The sequence below is a fragment of the Haemaphysalis longicornis genome, unplaced genomic scaffold (genome assembly GCF_048455015.1).
Source record: "Haemaphysalis longicornis isolate Haplotype H1 unplaced genomic scaffold, Haemaphysalis longicornis Haplotype H1 scaffold_3, whole genome shotgun sequence".
NCBI classification, from domain to species: Eukaryota; Metazoa; Arthropoda; class Arachnida; order Ixodida; family Ixodidae; genus Haemaphysalis; species Haemaphysalis longicornis.
The window spans coordinates 234,845,577-234,866,533 of record NW_027526335.1 but is presented as its reverse complement, the minus strand read 5'-3'; the positions used below and the strand labels follow the sequence as shown (position 1 = coordinate 234,866,533).

Here is a 20,957-nt window from a genome sequence, read left to right as displayed (position 1 = left end):
AGATCGCGCCTTACACATTTACACTCTCGTAAATGTGCCACATTTGCGAAAAGAGTGACTGCTCCACATATATATGTTTTTCTAGCGCCTACAAACAGTAAATCTCAGTCGTGAACGTGCCGCAAAAGCAACGGCGATTGTGGGTTAGCCGGACGGAGACTCCCGCGGCTGCTTCCGAAACGGGCCGCTAGGGGAATTTCAGTGGCGCCCCCACAGGCCGCGCTCGAGGCGTATAGGAGGTGTTTGAATTATTATCATCCCATAAGTGTTTCTTTTCACTAGATGTTTTGTATTTCATGACAGTGTTTGTGTAGTGTGCAGAGCTGGACACGTGTTAGAAGTGTTGTGCAAGTGTGTTAGCCTGATCTTTGAGTGTGTCCCCTGTTGTGCTCACCAGGGGCAGGCTGTGTGTCTGTTGTCCCTTCAGTTTACGTATACGTGTCCATACTTTGCGTGTGTCTGTGTATGAGTTTATGGGTGTGAGGAAGGCATGCCAACTCTCCCGTTTTGCATGACGGCGCACGCGCTTCCCGAGTGCTTTTGACCGCTTAAAGGATACGAGGTTATCAGACGTGGGGTACCGGCGAAGGACAACCCACGCGTTGTTCTGGGCCACTCGCGCTCGCCTGCAGTCTTGCGCGGGGCACCAGTGGCCTGGGGAATAGACTTGTCGGCAGCGTCGAGAATGTGGGCTGTGAGCAGTTTGGTCGCCTCTTCTACGTGTAGGTGTTTTATGGATGTGTAGTGCAGTTTAGATGTTTCTGTAAATGTACTCCAGTTTGCTATTCCCTCACTGAACATATTGAGAGGGGGAAGTGTTTGTGTTTTTGCCTATGTATGCCAATTTGGTGGGGAAGGGGTCACTACTAAATAGATTTGTGTGAAACTGCCACTAAAGAAATGGTAAAAGAACTGCAGAGCCAAGAGCCAAGTCAATATATGAATAACTGTTTTGTCCCATGTTATATGTAGCTTGGGTGTTGTTGAAAAGGCATGCTCACGATGATGTTAGAAATTCTCCAATTAGGCGACCTCGGGCATCTGTGTGGGAAGCGCCCCGGAGTGAATTAAGTTCATTGAGGTCGCCTAAGGCTAAGTACGGCTCAGGTAGTTCATATATCCGGGCCTGAAAATCAGTTTTGGATAGTTGGGAATCCGGAGGGATGTAGAGGGACTATACCGTTTTTAACCTATTATAAATTATTGTTCGAATCACGACAGCTTCCAGCATGGTGGTTAGGTGAAAGGTGTGACACGCTAAGGATTATCAGGCTACTATGGCCACACCACCTGAAGAATAAGTGCAAGCGTGTCTGTCTTTTCTAAATACCAAGTAGCTATTCAAGAAGTCAGTATGTTTACTATTAGGGAGTGTATCCTGAAGACACATGAGACTTGGCTGATGTGAATGAAGTATCTCGTACACATCATCTAGATTGTTAGTAAGGCCTCTACAGTTCCCGTGAATGATGTTTTCTGTTCCCATTATTTACATTTAAGATTGACTCGAATGTGTGTGCGCTCATGTGTCGTCTTACGAGGCTTGTACTCTCGGAACGGGCTTGTTGGGCCTTTCTGTAGCCTTGGAAGTCGGAGGCCGCTCATTATGGTGCGTTGCAGGCAGGGACCGCCCTACATCCATCTCCTCGTCAGATGTCAGAGAGGTGCCCGACGGGCCGGGTCCCCCAGTCTTGGCCCTCCTTCGGGGGCCTGTCGTTTGACCTGCCACCGCCAAAGGCGTCGGGGGCGCCAGATGTGGCACGGGCGGTGCGGTGTGGGGGGGGGGGGAGCCTATGCGGGGCCCCCGGCGTCCATCCCCTCGGCACCCTCCAACGCACTGAGGGACGGGGAGGCAGCGGCGGGAGCGGCATTGGTCCAAAGAGAGACGGTCGGCACCACAACCGCTACTGCCTCAGCAAGTGGTGTGGTGACGGGTTGGGCTGACTGAGGCAACCCAGCGGGGGGCGGGAAAGGGACCTGGTCAGACTCGCTTAACTGGGTCCCTGAGGAAACGAGACACCGCTCCGCCCCCCGGCGAGCTGCATCAGAGTACTTCCTTAAAGGGAAAGAGGCGAACCTCTTTCGCGCCTCTGGGAAGGAGATGTTCTCAGTTATCTTGATGTTTATTATCTTTTTTTCCAGATGAAATTTTCACATTTGTGAAAGTACGCGGCATGGGACCCATGGCAGTTCACACAAGTGAGGGTGTCAGATGGGCAGTTGTCGCTCGGATGATCGTCTGCCTCGCATTTTGCAAAGGTCGTTCGGCCACAGCAAGAGTTTGTACCATGCCCGAACCGCTGGCACTTAAAACAGCGCCGTGGGTTCGGGATGTAGGTACGGATAAAACATAGGAAAAAGCCGGCATTTATATGTTGTGGAAGTACTGCGCGGTCAAAAGTCAAGATGATGTGTTTGGAGAAAATCTCCTTGTCGTCTCTGCGGATGGTGATGCGTCTCACGGCAGTGCCTCCCCAATCCTTTAAGTCCGCAAGGAGATCCGCATCGGTTTTTTTTCAGAAGATCTGTCTCTGATATCACATCCTGCGAGCTGTTGAGGCTCCGATGGGGTGTGAACCTGATGTAGAGATCAGCCAGTCTATTCTGAGCTAGAAGCTTTGTGGATTCCTGCTTGTGATTTGCCTCGATGAGGAGTTCACCAGTCCTTTATTTTTTGGCCTTGTACGATTTCCCTATTATGGCTTCAAGATATTTTGCGATCAAGAAGACTGAATGCGATGGAAGAGGGTGGGCTGCACTGAGGAATTCTATGACAAGAAATTGAGAGTAATGATCCGGTTCAGGAAAAGTGGGGAAAAGATACTTCGGTGCGACCCCTTTTCAGGACCGATCACGTTTGGCGGGGGTAGTTTAGACAATACCATATAGCATAGTATAAAAGCAGGGAGACGGGGCTACTTTCTTCGTCAGCCTTACCCAGATAGTTGAAGATGTCCCGGAGCTCCCTGCCTGGTAAACAGACAGGGAGCCCATCCGCCGGAGCTTGACCTGGGTACCGAAGGGCACCGTTTGAGGTTTCTACCCTTCACCTTAAGACAGAACACCATGGTACGTTACAGCTCATGTTGGGAGCTCGGGGTCCGCGGTGTCGCCAATACCGTCACCAAGATTATTCAATGTGCCTCGAGCGGGGAAAGCCGAGAGAACGCTCACGTGAAATCATACTGACACGACACAAGTAGCGAGCCATGGTGGAATGGGCAGACACCCTTTTAAAAAGAAAGACCACAGTTTAACTGCTAGGACATCTGAAAGACAACAACTCGGACAAAATTTCTGCTTCTGCCTGGTGGTTGCAATGAGGAGGCACCCAAAACAGGCTACCACCACTGTTCGTGTGGGGCTGCTGTGTTAGTACATGGCCCGTCCAACGTTTTCATGCACGAAGGTCAGGAAAATAAAAACCGCTTCTTTGAATAGCACCACCCTGATAACAGCTACTCATGGCAGCGTGGACTCTTAAAAATTACGCTGCAAATTGGGCGCTTTTTTATTGACTGCCTGCCCTGCAACGGCTCGCTTGTTAGTCGTCAACAGACATGCATTAGGTGGCAGACTGAAAGAGAAACGTGACAACAAACTGACCGCGAAGGTCAAAAAGCACACACCTTGAAGTTTTATAAATAAAGTAGGCCATTGACAAATATAAAGTAGGCCATTGACAAACTACCTTTCTTCGATGCAAGGACGAATTCGGGCTTCCAATAATGTCAAACTACCAGATTTCTTCCAGAGAATCACCCGAAATTGCGCATTGACGTGGAGGTTGGGCTTCATGACATGGTGCTGGTGCCACGCATGCGAACATTTTTTAAAGCAAAGCTTTTTACCTCTACCCCTCAAGGGTTCTTTCGCGACCGTTGGTGTCAACAGAAAACTCACGCGAAGAAATAAAGGAATTCACTTTCACCGCCACGAATCGAACCTGGAACTAATGGAATAACAACGCCAGAGCCCGTTGTCTTACCGACTGAGCTACCAGCCCACGCGGTGACGGGGAAGACAGTGGTGCACTCACCAAGCACATGTACATGTTTAACCCCTGCATTCTCGCTGAATGCCACGCGATAGCGATTAAACGAAGCTCACACCAATCCACGGCATCTCACCTCTGGTACGCCAATATGCTAACGCCTGTGGCTTCCAGTGTTCACTCAAAAAATCCCAGCTCTTTCTCATCCACCCTCACGCCAAACAACACCTCAAGGAACACATTCAAATACACCTTGATGGCCAGGCCATCCCTCCAAGCCCCAGCATCAAGATCGTGAGCCTACATCTGCAGGCCAACACCAACACTGACGTATCCTTGAAGTGCCTCACACACGGCATCAATAAAATCATGCACACGATCAGGCGAGTGGGCCACCAAGAAGCGAGGCCTCAAGGAATCCGATATGTTTCGATTAGTTCAAGCTTGTCCTCTCGAGAATCACTTACGTCAACCCCCTGTCTTCTCCTCGGCAAGGAGGAAATAAAAATGCTTTATATAATGATTAGACAGGTGGTTGAGCAAGCCATCAGTATTCCCATGAGTGCGTCCACAGAGAGGCTCATAAGCACGGGACTCTACAACACGGTGGAAGAGATGACATGGGGCCATTTTTCTATCCAGAAGCTCCGCATGAGCAGAACTGCAGCGGGTCGCCGTATCCTTCACAAGATTGGCTGAGCCGGACAGAATGCCACTCCGCATATGTACTCCGACAGGAACTAAAGATTCTCCCTTTGCTAAGAAATATGAACCCCGTCACACGACGATGGTCACCTTCAAACATGAGCTCAAGCGCTCAAACCACCCCTGGGGGGGATCATGCAGTTGTCTACACAGACGCCTCCCAAAATCGAGGGCAGCAGTACGCCATCATTGTGGCTACCTCCACACCAAACCTCATTATGCCTTACTCAAAACCGAAGACATGACGGCAGCAGAAGAGGCAGCCATCGCCTTAGCTCTCACTCAACCAGGGGTTCGTAAGGTAATCACCGATTTCCAACAAGCCTCTCGGAATTACCAGTCGGGTTTGGTGTCCCGACCTGCGCTGCGTGTGCTAAAAAGTTGGGCCCATCTCCCCGCGAGGGGGACTCGAGTAAATGCGTCGCATAGGGGGTGAGTGTATTGCGTTAACGTTTAGTGTTTGGGGAGTTGGTGGTAGTGAATGCATTGTATCAGCAGCTTCTTGAAGTAGTTTGAATGAGTCAAGAATATAAGGCGCGTTCGTTGCCACCCATTCTGTGTCGGCTTTGTGGCGCAGTGGGTAGAGCACCATGTACATTGCGTTCCGCCCGTAGGTTCGAGGGATCGAAACCAGGCGCCGGATAGTATTTTTTTTATATAGTGTAGTGGGAGGGGTGCGGACAACGACGGTGCGGACTACGACTACGGACGTCAACGCGGGTGACATCGTGAGTTAATGAAATGCTCTGCATTAAAAAAACACTCCCTCAATGGTTCTATTCAGCTCATGTGGACACCCGCTCACACTTCCATGGAGGGCAACGAATACGCCCACCAACAAGACTGCGCCTTTACCCCCCGTGCTATGAAGCTACAGGAGGACAGTCACCAGCTTGTGTCGTTCTGGGACATAACCCAGCATTATCGCCCTCTGAGGCAGACCCTACCTTCGTCTTACTCTGACCTTTCCATAGAACAACTAACTACCCTACGGCTCATACAATCTGGCTCCTACCCAGACCCGACGCGTCTTCAATTAATGCACCCGAAAAGCTATGACGCTGAATGTAAATTGTGCTCAGAAGTAGGAAAACTCTATCACATAATCGGGGTGTGCGACGTAAGCCCTGAGCACCATCCTCTCTTTCCGTCAACTTCCGAACAAGAGCAATGTGAGATGCTGCTGTCCAGCCCCTCCCTGCCTACCAGCTTCAGGTGGTGGACACAGCACAGGCGGCACGGACTGAATATGGGCTACAGTGAAGAAGGAACCACTTCCCTGAGCCGCACTCTGGGACGTTAATAAATCTGAGTAGAAGTATTTCCCCCCTCCTCCTGGTCCTCTTCCTTCTCCTGCTCCTCCATCGTCTCTGCCCCCGATCTCCTCGCCTCCGTCTGCGAAGGCAGAGACGAAGTGAGATCGTCTAACACCAGGTTTGACCTTTATTTTATAGAAAGAGTTTCCACTCATGTGCTACACCAATTCAACTCAACCAACCACCGTTCATGTATCATGCATTATTTAACCTTACCGAGAATATCTCTTTGAAGTAATAGAGGGTGTGGTTAAGTGCATTTCACTTCTCCCTGGTTTCACTATTGGTAGAGCGACGCGAGTGGATTTAAGAGACGTCGCATGGGTAATCGTTGTGGGTGCCGTTTACAGCTTTGCTTTCCAACCACATTCACAGGGTGGATTGGCGCTACTTTTTTAAAATCTTATGAACTGCTCCGCGAAAACTCATTTTCTTAAAGGGTGTTTTAAATGTCACGTTACAAAATGTATACTCTTTAATCTTCAGTAGTATTGGCAGTGTTTTTTAAATAGATTCATGTTTTATCGTTTTTTATCGCTGGCACCAAAATTCTAACTTTGGCAATGTTTTCTACAACCATTATATACGAAAACATTTTAGGAACTGGTGTTGTTGCAAGTGGTGTTGAATCATCAGCCCTTTATGCCCTTGTGATTATCTCAGCACAAGAGAAATGCCTATTTTTACCCCTAAAGCCGGGTCTACAGTAATGAGGGAGCTTCAGGGCAGGCCTGGTGTCACGCTTCTCAGAGGTGCGCACTCACTGCTTGCTGCATGAAGTTGCGGCTTTCCCAGGCTGGAGGCCACGGCTTGAGCGGCGTCGCCTCGGGCAACGTCCTGCGCAAAACCTGTCTTATCACTGGGCACCCTGCAATGCAGTCTAAACCACGACGCCTGAAGGAGGCGGCTAATGTGCACTGAATGCTGCCCGCTTGCCTCCCTTCTAATGTGCACCAATTTTGCTCGCTCACAACGGCATGTGAGGCCATGCAGGTGGTTCGGTTGTTGTCACGCAGTAGAGAACCTCCTAATTAAAAACAAGCGTCATTCACTGGAGCAAAAGTGTGCCCCGCAATAAACAACAAGGGACACCAACAGACAACAAAGCGACATGAGCAGTCCAGCGCCAGCGAATGAAATGCCATCCTGTTGGCTCTGCATGTATTAAGCTTTTCCTTCCAGGACCAGCAAATTATTTTTATACTTTTTTATCTTTTGGCGTCAGTCGTAAAGATACCAGGGGCACAGACAAAGAGAAAGAAGAAGGACGAAAATATGCACGTGAAAGGGTCACAAATTTCTATATATACAGTGGAAACCTCATTGAGTTAGGTAGTATTGTTGAGCAGCAGAGGTGGAGAGACACACTTCAATGCAAAACGACAGGCTCCGACTGAACAACAGTGTAGGACACTGTCATACAGATTATTGGCACATGTTTACTAGGGCAGAAAATAAGCACTCCTTTACCGCAACAGTTTCACCTGAAGGAAATCCACTACTGAGTGAGTTGAGTTGTGACGGCAGTGATAACAGGGCAGCAACAGACAACCATAACTTTTGGGTGCACGGGGAATCACCCATGTTTCAGCACGGTGAGTATGATGAGCAGGATAGATACGTTTACCACTTGATAATTGGCCATTCACAATGTTGCTGGTACACTCCATTCCAGCATAGCACTTGACCAGTGTGGTGTTATAGAACTGTGGAACCGCACAGATAATTAGTTCCGAGATTGCTGCTGTGTGGGCATGATGCGGCAGGTTTGACCTCACTCTCACAGCTCTCTTTTGTAGGATGTGAAGGTTTGTTACGCTAGACATAGTCCTTTCCCCAACCAACCAGCATTTATTTATTTGGGCACAAAATTGTATTTATAAATAACCCGCTTTACTACCATTGGAACAAAGGAACGCAGCTTGGTAAGGACACTTATTAATGCCAAATTTGTTGAAATTGCAGTGGTCTGCTTATTCCTCAGCAGGTGATACTCAAATATCAGTGCGAGGGTTTTTGCAAGAGTTACTGTTTCTCTTTTAAACATACCAAGTGTAAGGTCTCCATCAATGGTTTCTTTTCACTTTTTTGCTCTGAAAAGCACAGCCTTTGTTTGAGTGGTATTTATTTTTAATGAGTTGCTTGCACTCCATTACACAGTGGACTCAATGGAAGATTTGGTTCGGCCAATAATTTTGTACTGTCTCCAAAGACTGAAAAGATTGAGAACATGCATGCCGATCAAACAATAGCAGTCTAGGTTAGTGACAGCCTTTTCCTAGCCACCAAGATTTACACAAAACGAGCGAACAACAAAAGACGCAAACAGGCCTGAAAAGAAGGAAACAAACGTACGGCGCAAGATAAACGGGCACAGCGACGCTCTGGCAACAGAGAAATTACAGAAACAAATCCCTAGGGGTGGGCGAATACGCGAATGCGAATCAAGATCCACTATTCAATAACGCGAATGCGAATTGAGTCGAACAGTCGAGTAAAGTTTCCGACTGTGTTAGGCTCTGCAAGAGCCAGAGTTGTCAGCGCATGTAATGCATTGCTGCAAGAGCCAGAGTTGTCAGCGCATGTAATGCATTGCTGCTACACCATTTGCTCATTTTCAATCTAATTCGCAAGCTTCATTAAAATTGCGATTTTGACGAGCGCGCCTTGTAGAGGCTGTAAATTTTATGGCACAGTTTGCGATTGCGTCGATGAGATCTTCCTTTCATGCTGTGAGCCCACGCTGCTATTTCGAAATCTCTAACCGGATATTTTATGTTAGGGTTGCTTCCGTTAAAGCAATCGCAACCGCTTTTGTCGCTTTTAAATGCAGAGCATTTCTTTAACTCACGATGTCACCCGTTCTTGGCGTCCGTAGTTGTCCGCATCACTCGCCTCGACATGCCCGGCTCAGACGTTTCGCTATCGGCGCGATCAACATTCGATAGCGCGCCCAGGCACGTTTCAAGGACACTCTCTCCCCTCTCTTGGACTCAACGTGCGCCCAGGCTGCCAATTGTACTGCTGACGAGCGCTCTCTCGTCAGCAGTTGCCACAAGTGTAACAACATTAACATAACGCAAACTACTTAACGTCGTGCGCCCCCGGAAATGCTCTGCATTTGATCGTGCCCCTCGCGAGGGGGATGTTTCACTGCGGCGCCATGCGAACAGTTTGCCACGCTTTAGGTTCAGTTCCGTATCTCCCCGCCGCGGCCGTGGAGAGAAGGCGGCCGGCCTTGACTCTCGCCACCGCGGCGCTGCGGTTGCGAGTTGCGCTAGGAAAGCGAGCGTCGTCTGCTAGCGGGGAGCGGAACGCATTCCGCTCGGCATCTCCGGTTTTTTCATATGGTGTGCCCCCAAAAAAATGCCAGGTACAAAATACAACAGCTGAAATATGCCTACACACGGCACAAATGACCAGCACCGATAGGCAATTTCGAAGCAGAAGTTGAGGAGTTCGCGGACATTACAGCCAGGCTGAGATGACGCTGCAGCTGGCGAGCCATCGTGGGCTGGCCATCAGCTGGGGAGCACGCCTGCATGCAAGTGCTTTGTGCACGCAGGTTCTCCTGGCTGGCTTCACGTCACCTCCGCTTCACGGCTTTTTTGACAGTGCCTCCATTCATTCAAAAACAATAAAGGTCTTGACTTTCTTGCATGCAGTTGGTTATGCTTATTTCATTTTTTATTGTTCATGCTCTAGACCACAGTGGACCGATCGGAGTGATAGATTCATTACCTCTTTGTTGAACCGATGAGTGGTAATTGCAAGCAACCTCTCAGCCAGTTATTCATGATATTCTCCACAGTTTTTAAAGGAGTGCACAATTGTGTTTCCTGATCGTTGCCGGAAAAAACAGCCCAGAAAACAGGGGCGCAGTAGAAAGACAGCCACAAGGGCTGATGAAGAACTAAGGAAGACTTTATTGGTAGTGACAACATACAGACATGCACCTCTGTAATCTCACAATGGTAAAGGTGGAGGAAAAAGCTAAAAGGTAAAATTATTAACTACGGAAAAAGAACGCAGTTAACATCAAAAACAGCCCTTCTTTTCGTTTAGGAGCCAAGATTGACTATCTGCTGCTGGAAGAGTGCTAGTAAAGGCGACCGTGCGTAACCATTCCCCCTAATGCCGATGACCAATGCCTCAAATATTTCACAAGGTCAGGCGCCTCGGTATCGTTTCAAGATTTGTTTTGTTAAGCTTTGGATAGCACTTGCACTTTGTGTACTCAGGAAAGATCGCTTCAAGCTTTTGTGTGCATGGCGTAAGGGTGCGCTCCACGACGTCCGTTTACGCGCCTGCCCTTCAGGCCTATGTCGACCCGCTTGCACGCAAGTGGGATTTCATACACTACGCAATCCACAGATTTCACGTATTGTTTTGCCTGGTTCGTCAAGCAAGTAGGTTCAAGTCCCGTTTCACTGTTCACTATGGCACACAGAGTGGTCAATTTGTTTGGTGCAAAAAAGGCGCCCTCACACTTTCCTTGTCTCCGATCTTCTTGGGGGCATGCAAAACATTGTGCACATATGGCTCGACGTTGGGACGACCCTAGCTTCCTCCTCCAAGATTGTTACATTGTCTGAACCCGGTCTTGTCATCACCGATTCCGCGCAGCTGCGCAGCAATAGAACTGGATACTCTGCCGATTTGGATCTGTGTGACGGCGAGCCCAGGCTCTTAGTCATCCCGTGATGACAGGACCTTCACCCTGCCTTCAGTACAGCAGCAACAGCTACACCTCGTTTCACCACATTTGAGTGGGCCGAGTTGAAGAACAGGAGTTGTGATATTGTGCAGGTGCATGTTCATATGTTGTCACTTCCAATAACATCTCCTTTAGTTGGTCGTCAGAACTTGTGGATGTCTTGTTAATCTGCCCCACTTTGTGCAACGTTTTTCTAGCAAAATGAGCACCCTAGCCTTAGTTACTTGTTGGTGGCACCGTAGCAAGCTGCCCTAACAGGGCGTAGTGCCCACGCTGCATTCCTCAAGTATCGCCTTATAGTGCATCAACGACTGGACTCCTGCGAATGAGGGTTAAAATGTGCGTCCTTCGGGTCGCAAAAGAAAATAATGACTCGCGAACATGTGAAGTAGCTTGTTTTTGGCATAAATTCTGAAGAAAATTGAGGCCATTAAAAACATTGCTAATGAGTAGATATCAGTTTTTTTCATTTCGTTTCAATATTCGATTTGAAAGCTACTATTTGGCATTCACACACACCCACAAATTTAAAACCAGCTTCTGATGATATTTTAAATCTTCAACACATGTGCTACAATGTGACTACAAACACAAACATACGTGCTAGGTACGCCGCGATGGCATTCAGGAGGTCAGGCCGGCGGGGGGGGGATAGCAAAATGTGTAGCAACAGAATGGAATAATTTACATGTATTTTAATTTAGTTACAATAAGGCAGAAATCGAACAGTTTAATATAATCTACTAACAAGCAAGGCCACTGCTCGTTTACCAAACCTTCGATGTGGCTGACGGCGCCCTTTTCAGGAAGACCTGGGAATACTATCGAATGTAACAATGTTCGTTCTGCGACACTTCGCCAAAAGAACATGACGGAGGGTTGTGTAAGACATATATTCTTGCAATTGGGTGCAATTTTTCTTTGTTATGCTGAACTGCCTCTCGCATCCTCCAGCTGGTAGTGACCAGTTCTACATGGCCATATGGCCTGCTATGCCTTTCAAGCTCTTCACTGAGAAGCGTCAATTTGTGTAGGATTGGATTAGATTGTCAGGTAGCGCTAGCACAATGTGTCCAGACAGGAAGGAAGGTTTCGCCAAGCACGAGCAGGTATTCGGAAGATTTTTTTGTTATTGTCATATTTTAGTACAAAACCAGCGAAATTTGGGAGTTTCCTGGACAATTATGGAAAGCTGGCAAGTATGAAGAAATGAGCTGACAAGAAAGGGGCCGGAAAAAGGATATGTTTGGTTGCCAGCCATATGTCTTGCATGTCAAAGAACACACTTACCACACGACCTGAGCCTCTTCACTGATGCCGACGATTTGGCTGTTCGGTAATCGTGGCGTCACCTGCGATCACCATGCACAACAGCGACGTACAATGAGCCACCCACGACAACCCACACTGTGACACCTGCGCCTCTCCAACTAGGTTCTCGCTGCCAGGGAGTGAGCGGGTGATCATTTCTCATGCAACGGTGCCAGCACTTCTAGTGCCCATGGCTTAGCTGTTCCAATGAAACAGCAGTGTCCTCGTCCAGTGAGCAAAACATAATTGGTGCCTCCAGAAAAAGCATGCACCTTCCTTGTGCACTCCTTCCGGCTTTCTCGGGGGGACACTGTCTGCATCCAATTTACAACTGGTGTCAAGCCAGCTCATAACGATGTCATTTCGGACATGGCCCACCATCCACCTAGCAGCGCTGCAGCCAGTGCTGCCCTTGGTGGCACACACCGGTCGACCACTCGTCACGTCATGAACAGGTCTGCTCAGGCGTCCCTCTGGGGAGGGCACATTTTGCTCATAGGCCGCGCGTGTTGCTCACTTGCTTGTTGGATTGGACAGGCCGCCTTTCCCGAAGGACACGGAGCTGCACTACGCATTGCAGTCATCTGCCTGAGCCACATCGTTGCCCAGCAGATGAATCAAGGGGCAAAGGGCTCGAGGATTTGTCTCTGTGCAACACTGTGTCCAATCTTACGAACAGTAAAATCCTCCACAGGAAACAGCGTTCACTAGACACAAACCAGGCGACGTTGGTGATCACCGTCGCCACCTGCCCTGTTTGTTCTGTCCTTGTGGCCATTCCCCTTTGGTTGCTGCCAAGTGGATTGACTGCACCTTTAGGATGAACCCACAGCCAAGCTTTCCAGGAAGTCATCCCAGGCTGGTCTTAAAAGCCCTTGTGGCAGATATTTCTCCAGTGCCACGCTGCTGCCTTGCCAGGAGGTACAACTAGCTTCTTGCTACCAACGTAGCTGTGCGATTAAAGCTGGCTCTATTATGACACCAACGTAATAGCCCTTACTAGGCAAACCAGCTTTGCTAGAAACACCCCGACAGTAGGGGACGCAGGGCAGGCATTGGCTAAATGGTGGCCAGTCGCTTGCACTTGGCTTGACTACTGCTTCAACATCCCGAGAAGCGAAGCCTCCAGCAGCGCTAACTGGGTGCCACTTCCTGGCTCTGGACAGGGACTTAGCAGCTTTTCACACAAATACTAGAACTTGGGATGGCCCTGACATTCGTATCGCGCTTTTCTGAGGCAATACTGGCTCGGAAATGATTATGTAAGGCAACTTGTATTTTAAGGCTCCTTGCGGGAAACCAGATTCTTTGAAAGCCAGGTACATTTTTCAGTTTCGTGAGCCAACTTGGTGCGAGAGCCCATGAGCTGTTATTTGCCAAAAGAGCCAGTGAATGCACGTAGGACATAAAAGAACAAGACGTTACCTGAGTCCAGCAACCATCTTGGTGGAAAATGAAGGTCCTCCTCGCTGTATCTGCGAACCACAGCCGGTTCCCGTCTGTGAAGCTGCAAAGCAATCACGGTGCAGCACTGCTACACTTATGCCTGGACTGCTGCCTGCCACACCCCACAGCAGACACACAGCTGGTACATGTCAATTAGCAAAGCAGTGCATTGAAAATGAATGCAAGACCCTCAGGAGTGTTTCTTTGGCACCCTGGCTACCCTCGGCCCCTGGCAATTTTCGCCGCCTTTTTACAACACTGTGCGACCCTGCCTTGGCAATGCCTGCAGGTGATCAGGTGGTTGTGGTTAGCCACCCACCCGGCATAGGCGAGGCTCCGGCCCCTGCGCAGGGGAACCACCTGGGGTGGGTCCTGGCTGCGAGGCAGGTGCCTCAGCACGGGCGGCTCTACCACCAGCCGGCTGCTCCACAGGGCCTCCTGGTTGTAACCTGCATATCCACCGCCACACCACTCACACGCCACTCAAGGGCCCACATGCTGGCCTCTGGGCATGGTAGCAACAGGCACAAGGGCCTCACTAACAGCCAGCAGCTGCAGACACTCACCCAAGCGCATCTCCAGCAGGTTTCCCAGCGTGCGATGCAAAGCACTCACTGCATGAAGATACTGTTCTCCAGCCCCGTTTGGTGGGAGTAAGGTGGGCAGTCAGGCTAATGCTATGTACGCTCACCCGCGAATTAGGCAAGCCCCAATCACACACACAAGCAAGGGTCAAGCTAAATGTGAGGCCGACACAGGCCAAGAGACTAGTGCGGCTGGCATACTGCCGCATGCCTGGGACAATCTCTCTGTTTGGGTATGTGCCTTTCTGAACATTGGGGTCTGAGAAGAAGAAGAGGCTAAGGGCTACCACGGCAGCTTTGGTTGTGCGTCAGCTTCGGTGCCGTCTGTAGGTCTTTTAAACCCAGTAAATACTGCTTTTCTACCTTTATTCGTGACATTTGTGGTAGAGGTGCGGGGTAATCCCATGCACTTTGAACCAGGCGAGTTTACCGACCCACGCGAGTGTCATCTAGAGACAACACCAGTGCACAAGTCAAGTCGCCGCATTCGAGGTCTACCACCAGAATTTGGCCTGCTGGTGAAGCCTCCTCGCGTCATGACAACCACTACGGCATGCCAAACCACTCAGGGCAGCGGAGCCTTCTCGCCGCTGGTAGTGCATTTGCCGCACACACCGCGGCCGTTCCACGGCGGCATCTTCGAAGACATCGAGAACTGGCTCGATCATTTCGATCGGGTCGCTGCGTTCAACGAGTGCGACGACACACGTAAGCTGAGAAGCGTTTACTGCTCACTCAGAGATTCAGCACAGACGTGGTACGAAAACCATGCGCCTACATTTACGAGCTGGTTGGAGTTTCGGCGGCAATTGCTCGAAGACTTCAAAAATAGCGAGCGAAGGAAAAGGCCGAAATTGCTCTACAGTCCAGGGCGCAAAAACCAAACGAGAGCGTCTCTACGTTCGTCGAGGACATGGCGCGCTTGTTTCGCCGAGCTGACCCTGGTATGAGTGAAGCAAAGAAGGTTCGTCACCTGATGCGGGGTGTGAAGGAACAGCTATTCGCTGGCCTTATACGCAGCCCGCCAACAACGGTTGCGGACTTCGTTCGGGAAGCGACCTCAATGGAGCGGGCTCTGCAGCAGCGCAACATGCAGTACGGCCGTCAAGGCAGTGTGGCCGCCTGCGGTTCAGCGGTCAACGATGAACACGCTCTCCGGGAGCTCGTGAGGAGCGTCGTGCGTGAGGAACTGCGGCTTCTTCAGCAGGGTGACTGTCGACCAACTTTCGCTGCCTTTACCGACGTAGTCCGAGACGAAGTTCGGCGAGCAATGGCACCCGCGGCACCGGCCGATGTTGCAAGCCCTGTTCGAACGTATACGGATGTGTATCCTATGCTGGCTACAACAGTGGCACATCGCACTTACACGGACGTGCTGCGCACGCTGACCTCGGCACCGCCCCAGGTGTTACCAACTGTGACACAGCCGTTCGGACGCACGTTGAACCCGGCCACACGGTATGAACCAAGACGTCTCGAACGGAAAGCGACCATGTGGCGCACATCAGACAATCGGCCCCTGTGCTACCATTGTGGTGAAGAAGGCCACGTGGTCCGTCACTGCCCTTACCGCCGCCTGGGACTTCGCGGGTTCTCGCCGAACGCACCTCGACCGCGCTACGGAGAACGACCCCACGAAATCGAGGAGTACCTTTCCGCCCACAAGCTGACGTCAACTTCGCCCGCTACTCATCAATCCCGAACGCCTACCCCTCGCAGGTACTCATCACCGATCCGTCCCAGCTCTCCTCGATCTGGCGGGAACCGGTCTCCGAGCCCACACCGGGGAAACTAAACCCAGTGACCTCCGGGGGTGAGGCCGCTGCGCATAAAGCTCAAGAACCTCCACTGACGCAACGACATCTGCATGACGACCACCGAAATCGAACGTTTTTTGAAGCGAACGAACTTCTTTCTGCTGACATCCCGGTCCTCGTCGAAAACCACTCGGTAACAGCTCTCGTCGATACCGGCGCTGACTATTCTGTTATTAGCTGGTCACTCGCGTCCAAGCTGCGTAAAGTAACGACGCCATGGTGTGGACCGCCAATCCGCACAGCTGGTGGCCACCTTGTTGTGCCGACTGGTGTGTGCACCGCCCAAATTCAAATTCAAGATTCAACTTTCCCCGGCTGTTTTGCCGTGCTGCGGGAGTGCTCAAAACAAGTTATACTCGGTTTGGACTTTCTCCGCGAATACGGGGCCGTGATCGACTTGCGGAGTCTTTTGGTTACATTTTCGAACCCTCTGTCAGTCGACGACGAGGGGGACCTCTCCAGGCCTGCGCTGCGAATTTGCGACGAGATTGTTACTTTACCACCCCGAAGCAGTATGTTCGTTACTGTTGAGTGCGAGCAATCACCTGTCAGTTGCGGTATCGCCGAACAAAACGTTTCCCTTCTGCTCGACCGACAGGTCTGCGCAGCCCCTGGCCTCGTGGACATCAGCAACCAACGAACAGAAATACTGCTTACGAACTTCAGTCCGGAACACCAGCATTTATCACGCAGAACAGCAGTTGCATACCTGGACGCAGTAAGCGACGAAGAAAAGAATCTTGTTCTAGGAGTCTTGTCCACGCAGAAGGAATCGAAGAAGGTCGCCAAAATTGACGTAAACCCTGACCTGCCGATGTCGCAACAGCTTTGCGATGTTCTCAACTCGTTTGGCGACTGCTTTGCCGTAACGTCTAAAGTTCGACAAACAACCATTGCCAAGCATCGCATCATCACCGACGAACACGAGCGACCAATTCGCCAACACCCTTACCGAGTTTCAACGAAAGAAGGCGAGGCTATTCGTCGCCAAGTGAAAGAAATGCTTCGAGACGACGTCATCCAGCCGTCGACAAGTCCTTGGGCATCCCCGGTCTTCCTTGTTGAGAAGAAAGACGGTACTCTTCGTTTTTGCGTAGACTACCGGAAGCTTAACAAAGTTACGAAGGAAGACGTGTATCCTTTGCCGCGTATTGATGACTCGTTGGATCGGTTGCGCCATGCTAGATTTTTCTCGTCCATTGGTTTGCGCAGTGGCTATTGGCAAATTGAAGTAGATGAACGAGACCGCGAAAAAACAGCTTTCGTTACTCCGGACGGCCTCTACGAATTTAAGGTCCTGCCGTTTGGTTTGTGCTCCGCTCCCGCCACTTTCCAGCGGATGATGGACACTGTTCTATCTGGACTAAAGTGGCAGACGTGCCTTGTATATTTGGACGACGTGGTAGTGTTTTCTAGAACGTTCAAAGAGCACCTAGTGCGTCTGAGGGCAGTTCTTGAGGCCATCCGATCCGCCCAACTGTCGTTAAAACCAGAGAAGTGCCATTTTGGATACGAAAAGCTGAAGTTTTTGGGCCACCTCGTCAGCTTCCAAGCGTCCGCCCTGACCCCGACAAGACAGCTGCTGTCGCCGCTTTCCCAACGCCAAGCGACAAAAACGCCGTACGCCGTTTTCTCGGTCTCTGCGCGTACTATCGTCGCTTTGTGGAGAACTTTTCCGATATAGCGGAGCTGTTAACTCACCTAACAAATAACGATGTGCAGTTAAGTTGGGGCCCAAAAGAGTGTGCAGCGTTCGACGAACTGAAAAGTCGGTTGCAGACTCCACCTGTGCTCGGCCACTTTGACGAGGATGCTGACACTGAACTGCATACTGACGCAAGCAACATCGGGTTAGGTGCAGTGCTTGTACAGTGGCAAGATGGTGTAGAGCGGGTTATCGCTTATGCGAGCCGTACTCCGTCACGCGCCGAAGCCAACTACTCTACCACTGAGAAGGAATGCTTGGCTGTCGTGTGGGCCGTCACCAAATTTCGGCCATATCCCTATGGACGACATTTCAAGGTGGCTACTGACCATCACTCTCTGTGCTGGTTGGCCAACCTGAAAGACCCGTCTGGACGTCTCGCTCGCTGGAGTCTCCGTCTACAGGAGTTCGATGTCAGTGTCGTCTACAAGTCCGGCCGTAAACACAGCGACGCAGACTGCCTCTCCCGCGCCCCAATCGATAAAATCTCGACCGAGGAAGAGAATGATGGTGCCTTTCTTGGAGCCGTCACTCCTTCTGACCTTGCTCAAGACCAACGAAATGACCTAGAACTTCGCCCAGTCATCGATTACCTCGAAGGATGTACTTCTCAGCTACCCAGATCTTTCGCACGCGGCCGTACATCATTTTGTCTGCGCAACAACATCCTGTATAAAAAACATTTCGATGCCACGGAACCAACATACTTGCTCGTTCCACCAGGACAACTGCGTGCAGAAATTCTGCAGGCCTGTCACGATGAACCCTCTTCCGGACATCTCAGCTTCTTCCGTACGTTAGCCCGCATACGCCTACGGTATTACTGGCCGAAGCTTGCGGTTGATGTCAAGCAGTACGTACAAACTTGCCGAGACTGCCAGAGGCGGAAAACTCCGCCCGAAAAGCCGAAGAAGAGGCTAAGGTGCTACCACGTCAGCTTTGGTTGTGCGTCAGCTTCGGTGGCGTCTGTAGGTCTTTTAAACTCAGTAAATACTGCTTTTCTACCTTTATTCATTACAATACGACATCAAGCTAGCGACACCTGCGCCACACATTGTACCTCGCGCCTGCAGCCGAAGAAGAGCAAGCGAGGGGGATCGGCTACGCTGGACAAAACTGAGCTTGACTCACAGCTTGAGTTCACTGACAAGTTACAATGTCACTAACAGCTGCATTGAGAACAACAGCAAAACAGCTATGAATCATGGCCCCGTAAAGGTGATTCGAGGGGCAGTAAAATGATCCCTTCATTGTGCAGCACAAGGAGCTGCCCAGTGCGGAGTCTCCCTTGTTTTTATGGTTGGCTTTAAAATCTACCCTCCTGTACAATAGCAAAAGGCACGCAAAACACCACTACCAATAAAACAAGTTCTCACATCACCCGCAAAGCGTTAACATGCCCACTTTCAAAGCTACGCTTATTGACCGAAAATGTGCTCCATCTAAAGAGATCCTCTCTCTCGGATGAGAGAGGATGCCTTTCAGATGAATGTGATCCATGCCAACTTGCACAACATTCAGTGGGGTGAAGTGGCACACCTGCCTCGTGTGCCTCAAAAACGTTGTCATATTCTCCCCAAATTTCGACAAACACCTGTAGGCTTCGAGTCAGGTAATCGAAGCCATCAGCATGTCGCAGGCGAGGCTAAAATCTGAAAAAACATCCCTAACAAAATTTGCATAGAAATTTGTATTAATCCAGTAGAAATAATGTAGTGGTTCTATAGGTCAGGCTATTATTTAATTTGAGAATCTATAGGACCAATACAAAATCTACTGGTCTGATAGTCACATATATTGGTCCAATAGGCCAATTGGTATTGGTTGTATTAGTCTAAAAGACCAAGAGCTATTCGCTGTATCAGCCTTATAGACTGATTGAGGATATCTACTGTTTAAATACAATGTATGGTACTATTGGTTGCACGCACTCATAAAAATTAGTTAAGTTTCTCAGCAAAATTGGTTAACTTTCTGAGAACAACCTTTGATAATAGGAGTTGTGCATAGATGCTTTATGTCCAGTTGTAGTTCCAATATCTGCACATTTTTAATGCTTATATTTAAAAACGAATAGTTTTCTGAAAACTTTGTGTGAAGCAACGTTCTTCCCACCGCGGTGGCAAGGTGGTGCGCTGCTGAGCCCACGGACGGGGGTGCGGTCCCGGAAGCAGTGGCTACTTTCCAGATGGAGGCAAAAGGTAAGTCCGCTCGTGTGTCGACCTCGCGGTTGAACGCACGTTACACACCCCCGGTGATCAAAATTATTCGGCAGCCCTCCACTAAGGCACCCTCACAGGGCTGCTGCGCTGCCCTGGCAGCGCTGCATGGCAAGAGGCCAAAACGGCTTCCGGGTAGTACAAAGCTGCGGGGTCTCATAGGATCCCACGTTTACAGGAGCAAAATGAGCTCAGTAGCCACACGGAAAACCATGTGGCTTTCAGGCACATGTCGCATGTTCACCGTAAACCTCTTCATTTCAAACCTCACAGTCAGAAAATGGCACGTGAGGCTTATGAAACTCTCGTTGGCACGCGACATCCAGATATCGCTCGTAAAAGCGAGGGTACTTGTTCCATCTTCAAATGCTTTTCGCAGCTCGAACCTCACTTTAGGTTCATGTCACCGTACAGGTACGGGACGAGCCCGCGCGACAATTTCGTTCGAGATGGCAGATGGCAGTGTCACGATCTAGTCCCGCGTTCGTGAACCTGTGAGGGTAGGGGTACCCTCCAGCCGAGAGACGACATGCAGCGTGCTGGTGGTGACGGTGACTGACCCCCGAGCCGCCGTGCTCGGCGGTGTTGATTGCCCGGCCACACACAAGGTTGCGCACCGAGCCTGGTGGGGCCACTGAACTTAGCGGCCAACAAATATCAGGGATGGGGGGCGCCACACACTTGTCACACCCCTCACCCCCAAGTTTCTTTGTCCTACGCAAACACAAAACAACACTTGTCCCCCCTGCGAGTAACGGTCTGGCGGTCTCCGTAGTCTCGCACTCCGCCTGGGCACAGGTGTCGATGCAGGCGTGGCAGCATTGGGTGCCACCTGTGTCACTCTCGCACCAGCTGTCAGCCTTCCCGGTGTCGAAGGACTTGCGCGTGGCGCCACAGTGGCGCGAGTAGCACCAGCCCCTGGTGCTGTGCTGGCAGCGGTCAGTCAAGCTGGCTCCTCTTAAAGGAGTCCAGGCTGAGGCAGTGCAGCGGGTCCCCGCACACCATGCACAGCATCAGCCGCAGGTCCGGCCGGGGCCCCGCGACCGCGGGCAGCGCCTGGTAGATGTGAATCCGGCCCGCCCGCCGCTTGATGCTCTCCACCAGCGCCCACAGCGCCTGCTCCAGCCGCACGGGGTCCAGGCC

General features: G+C 50.6%; 1 protein-coding gene across 1 annotated transcript in view; it reads right to left on the bottom strand.

Annotated features, from left to right (window-relative positions):
• LOC144176063 (uncharacterized) overlaps window positions 1–20,957 on the bottom strand; it is a 174,703-nt gene that overhangs the window by 50,517 nt on the left and 103,229 nt on the right. Inside the window, exons 5-8 of the mRNA XM_077705188.1 lie at window positions 13,809–13,938; window positions 13,469–13,550; window positions 12,023–12,084; window positions 6,780–6,852 (exon numbers count right to left, since the gene is read on the bottom strand). Of these exons, the coding sequence (XP_077561314.1) occupies window positions 6,780–6,852; window positions 12,023–12,084; window positions 13,469–13,550; window positions 13,809–13,938 (347 nt within the window). The remainder of the gene's footprint in view (window positions 1–6,779; window positions 6,853–12,022; window positions 12,085–13,468; window positions 13,551–13,808; window positions 13,939–20,957) is intronic.